This window comes from Onychostoma macrolepis, chromosome 24 (assembly GCF_012432095.1).
Source record: "Onychostoma macrolepis isolate SWU-2019 chromosome 24, ASM1243209v1, whole genome shotgun sequence".
NCBI classification, from domain to species: domain Eukaryota; kingdom Metazoa; phylum Chordata; class Actinopteri; order Cypriniformes; family Cyprinidae; genus Onychostoma; species Onychostoma macrolepis.
Genome location: NC_081178.1, coordinates 449,717 through 454,716, shown reverse-complemented (window position 1 = coordinate 454,716; position 5,000 = coordinate 449,717). Strand labels below are relative to the sequence as shown.

The 5,000-nt window shown below is 35.4% G+C and overlaps 1 protein-coding gene across 6 annotated transcripts in view; it reads left to right on the top strand.

The window, feature by feature from the left end:
- Positions 1-5,000, top strand: part of top1mt (DNA topoisomerase I mitochondrial) — a 16,971-nt gene that overhangs the window by 6,371 nt on the left and 5,600 nt on the right. For all 6 annotated transcript variants that reach the window (XM_058765303.1, XM_058765302.1, XM_058765305.1 and 3 more), the window contains 4 exons: positions 846-990; positions 1,506-1,649; positions 3,185-3,367; positions 4,473-4,541. In XM_058765303.1, coding sequence (XP_058621286.1) covers positions 846-990; positions 1,506-1,649; positions 3,185-3,367; positions 4,473-4,541 — 541 coding nt within the window. The remainder of the gene's footprint in view (positions 1-845; positions 991-1,505; positions 1,650-3,184; positions 3,368-4,472; positions 4,542-5,000) is intronic.

The following is a 5,000-nucleotide window of genomic DNA, read 5'->3' as shown; positions in this document are numbered from 1 at the left end:
TACTTACTGTATGTGCTATTGCCCTACACCTAAACCTACCCCTTACAGGAGACTACTGGCAATTTTTGAATTTCATAAAACACCGGTTTGTATGGCTTTGTTTTTTTTATTTAAGCCTTTTGTTTTACGGGGACACAGGAAGCATCCTCATAAACCATGTTTACGTTGTAGTACCCATGTCATTATACACATTTGTGTCCTCAAACCATATATACCAGTACACACACACACACACACACACACAATAATAATAATAATTACAGTAATATGATTCATTAAAATATGGTTTAAGAATTACACAAAGAAGGGATTTTATTTTAATCTGTGTTGAAACCTTTACAGCAAAACAAATAAATGCTGTTTTTCATGATAAATTTGTATTTAATCATAAAATACAGTTTCCGCCATTGAATAAAAAATATAAAGGTAATTGCGACCTTTTTATCTCACAATTCTGACTTTTCTTAAAATTGCGTGATACAAAATCACAATTCTGACTTTTTATTGAAGTCAGGATGGTGAGTTTATATCACGTGATTCTGAGGAAAAGTCAGAATTGTGAGAAAGTCGCAATAACATTTAACAAAAAATAATTTATTCAGCGGAAACAGGTTTCCATAGATTTCTCAGGGCCCTATTATTTATTTAAACTTTAAATTAATTAAATTACAGTTTTGTGAATTCTGTTATTTAGACATCCTTTTTAATGATTAAAATTTGATTTAAGCATTATAACAGAAAAAAGAAAAAAACAGAAAACCTGAGTTCAGAGAGAAATGAAGCTGATTTGCGGAGGTGTTTGATTCGTCATCGATCGCTCCTGACGTCTGGGTTTCTCTCGGCAGAGACTCGAAGATCCCGGAGCCCCCTGCAGGCCACCGCTGGAAGCGCGTGCAGCACGATAACACGGTCACGTGGCTGGCGTCGTGGCTGGAGAACATTCACGGACGACCCAAATACATCATGCTGAACCCCAGCTCCAAACTCAAGGTGCGTCTGCGCTCACGACGAGGAGCAGTGGATTACTTCAAACAGAAAACAAGATTATTTTGCTTACCCCATTGGCAGATATTTTTGCTCGTTTTAAGCAGAAACCAGCATTTTGATCATTTTTTCAGAAAATAAGACGCATCTTAAGTCATTTTACTTGCAAAGTAAATTCATCTTGATTCAAGAATTCTTAGTATTTTGTCTTGTTTTCTAGTGTTAATATCGAAGTAAGAAAATCTTTTTTTGCAGTGTTGATATAAACATACTGCTGTCTTTCTCTCCTAATGCAGCATCTAATCAACAAATTAATTATATGATAAGTAATGATCTGAAAACATGCACTATAGCTGATTGTAAAGCGCTTTGGGTGTACTGCAATATACAAAGCGCTATATAAAGTTTTGCTGATTGATTGTTGATTGGCGGAACTATCAGTGCCGATTAATGGGCAAAACCGATAGCTGGGTCAACCTCTGAGGATGGTGAGGAAGGTGATGATGATGGTCTGTGTTCAGGGCGAGAAGGACTGGCAGAAGTACGAGACGGCGCGGCAGCTGAAGACGAAGGTGAACTCCATCAGAAAACAGTACAGACGCGACTGGAAGTCCAGAGAGATGAAGAGCCGACAGAGAGGAGTCGCCATCTACTTCATCGACAAGGTCACACGCTCTCACTGCAGATATACACGGCTGACCATTTAATTACAGAAAAAAATAATGCATTCAAACGATTAACACCCAGACCTGTCCGTCATCTCACACTGATGCTGATGATCGTGATGCAGGACGACTGACTGTGTGATGAAACGCAGTTAAATGAGCCGAAAATTCAAGATATGAGTGCAAAAATCACCCTCTTATATTTAGTTTAGCAATATCACACCAGCAAGAGTGCTGTTATATCTACTCCACTGCAAATGTGAGATCGATTTAATACAAGAAGTTCATATTGTTACATTTTAGACTCAATATTAAGTTAAGTCGTGACGTATTGTCAAGTATGGCTTTAACCCATCCAAGTGCACACACACAGCAGTGAGTAGTGAACAAGTGCACACACACCCGGAGCAGTGGGCAGCACCCGGGGAGCAATTAGGGGTCCGGTGCCTTGCTCAAGGGCACCTAAGTCATGGTTCGAAGGTGGAGAGAGTGCTGTTCATTCACAAACCCACCTTCAATTCCTGCCGGTGCGAGAATCGAACCAGCAACCTTCAGGTTACAAGCCCGACTCCCTAACCATTAGGCCACGACTACTATTGTCTGTTTTGGCTCAGTTTTGCTACTGAAAATAGTTCCAATCAAAACCACAGCAGAACTGTTCTGCGCCTCTGATCAACACTGTGGTGATTCATTACTGAGCGAATCAGTGGTTTGAACGAATCGGTTAATGATTCAGTGACTCATTCTTAAGGACAGTCAACCATTTGAATGAATTGAATTGGTTGAGTGAATGACTCAACGACTCGCTCATTAAGACATCTACTGACCATTTTAGTTTCATCTTTAGTGTCTTTTTAAAAAGTCATTTTTGATATTTCAGAAAATAATAATACAGATTTATTTATGCAATGTTGAATACAATTTGTGACCCTGCAGCACAGAAGCAGTCATAAGCAGCAGCTATATTTGTAGCAATAGCCAACAATACATTGTATGGGTCAAAATTATACATTTTTCTTTTATGCCAAAAATCATTAGTATATTAAGATCATGTTCCATGAAGACATTTTGTGAATTTCCTACCGTAAATATATCAACTTAATTTTTGATTAGTAATATGCATTGCTGAGAACTTGATTTGAACAACTTTAAAGGTGATTTTCTCAATATTTAGATTTTTTTGCTCCCTCAGATTCCAGATTTTCAAATAGTTGTATCTCAGACAAATATTGTCCAACAAACCATACATCAATGGAAAGATTATTTATTCAGATAAATCTCAATTTTAAAAAATTGACCCTTATGACTGATTTTGTGGTCCACTTGTTTGTAATCTCAATTCATTGCATTTCTCATTTAACACAATGACTTTAAATGATCTTTGAATCATTTCGATTTCTCTGCCGAAATTGATGTGCGATTTTTAATTTGCAATTAATTAGGATTAATTGATTAGCCATCATGTAATGAATTAGATAAAAATGTTTAATCACTTGACAGCCCTCGTTTACTGTGTCTGGTGTGTGTGTGTTCAGCTGGCGCTGCGAGCGGGGAATGAGAAGGACGATGAGTCGGCTGATACGGTGGGCTGCTGCTCTCTGCGAGTCGAGCACATCACGCTCCACCGGCATCTGGATGGACAGGAACACGTGGTGGAGTTCGACTTCCTCGGGAAAGACTCCATCCGCTACTACAACAAAGTGCCTGTGGAGAAACAGGTCAGGCCTAGGGCTTTTCCCCATTTTATCGATTAAGTCAAATTTAATGTTTTGCCACGAGTTTATTTTTTATAAATCGAGGAATTGCCATTTTGAATAGAAATATTCCCAAACGTTAGAATTAGACACTTTGACAATATGCCAATGATAACAGTAAAGAGAAAAGCGCGATCCAACCACACGTGATTAAGCGCTCTGTGAAGGACTGTAAATATATCGCTAGGTCATTCACACAGAATGCGCTTCATGTTGAGATGCGGCGCAGGCAGTGGAAGAGGAGAAGAGGAGTGAACTTCTAACTTGAGTGCCGTTTCATGCAAGAGACGTGAGCGCAACAAACACGTCCATGTTTACAGAGAAAAACAACGGAAAAGCAGCGCAAGCGGACAAAAACCCTGTAACTGTGTGTCTGATATTTCATGTTTGCATCACAGTGACAGACTGAAAAGTAATCTCTATTACAATATTAACAGCAACAACTGAACTAAATCAAATAAATTATCCAGGGAATAAACCGAGTAACAAGTGAAAAAGTTAAGTATATATTTTGTGTGGAGATGTAAACATTATCATGCAAATCTGAAAGTAAATCTTTAACGTTGTCAGTTTTAATGGTCAAATGTTCTGAAAAAAAATCGAGATTTTAATTTTTTGCCATATCACTAGCAGGTTTAGTAATTATTTTGTGTGTTAGTCTGTTTTTTTTTTTTTTATTGCTATTTTTGTATTTGTGTATAAAAGCTGTTCCTGTTGACACTGTAAAGCTGCTTTGACACAATCAATAGTGTATGAAGCGCTATATAAATAAAGATGACTTGACTTTAACAATGCACTAAAATAAATAGATTTTAATTTTAAACTATATGAAAATGAGAATTGAAAACTTTTTTTTTTTTTTTTTTAATGAAGCTAACTGCTTTAAACACTGCCTTTAATGAATTCTCAGTGTGGTTATGTAGCCCTCTCATGATAATATAATACAGAGTAGAATGCACTGGTCTACTTCACGTGATTATAAATGGATACGTTGTATTGACCCCCAGTCAGTGTGACGTGATTGTATCAGCTGTGTTTGATTGTGTGTTAATGTGATTATCACTCGCAGGTTTTCAAGAATCTGAAGCTGTTCATAAAGCATAAGGATCCAGAAGATGATTTATTTGACCGAATTACAGTAAGTGTGTTTATATATAACTCTCATGATTCAACAATCACCAGTTATTTTATTAATATTAAATTGTTTTTTTATGTTCTTTCGTTTTAGTGTACTTTTTTTTTTTTTGGTCTTTTTATTTTATATATATATGTGTGTGTGTATTTTTATATATATATATATATATATATATATATATATATATATATATATATATATATATATATATATATATATATATATATATATATATATATATATATATATATATATATATATATATATATATATATATATATATATATAATTTTTAATTTGAGTGCATTATTTTATTACATCAAGTTAAACTTAATAAAAATGAGATGTTGCATTGGAAACTAACTTAAATAGAATACACTTTTAAATGTTTTAAGTACTCGATGCATGATTTCCCTTTCTGTCAAACATATATTTTATTGGACTGTCCAGCTTTTAATGTAT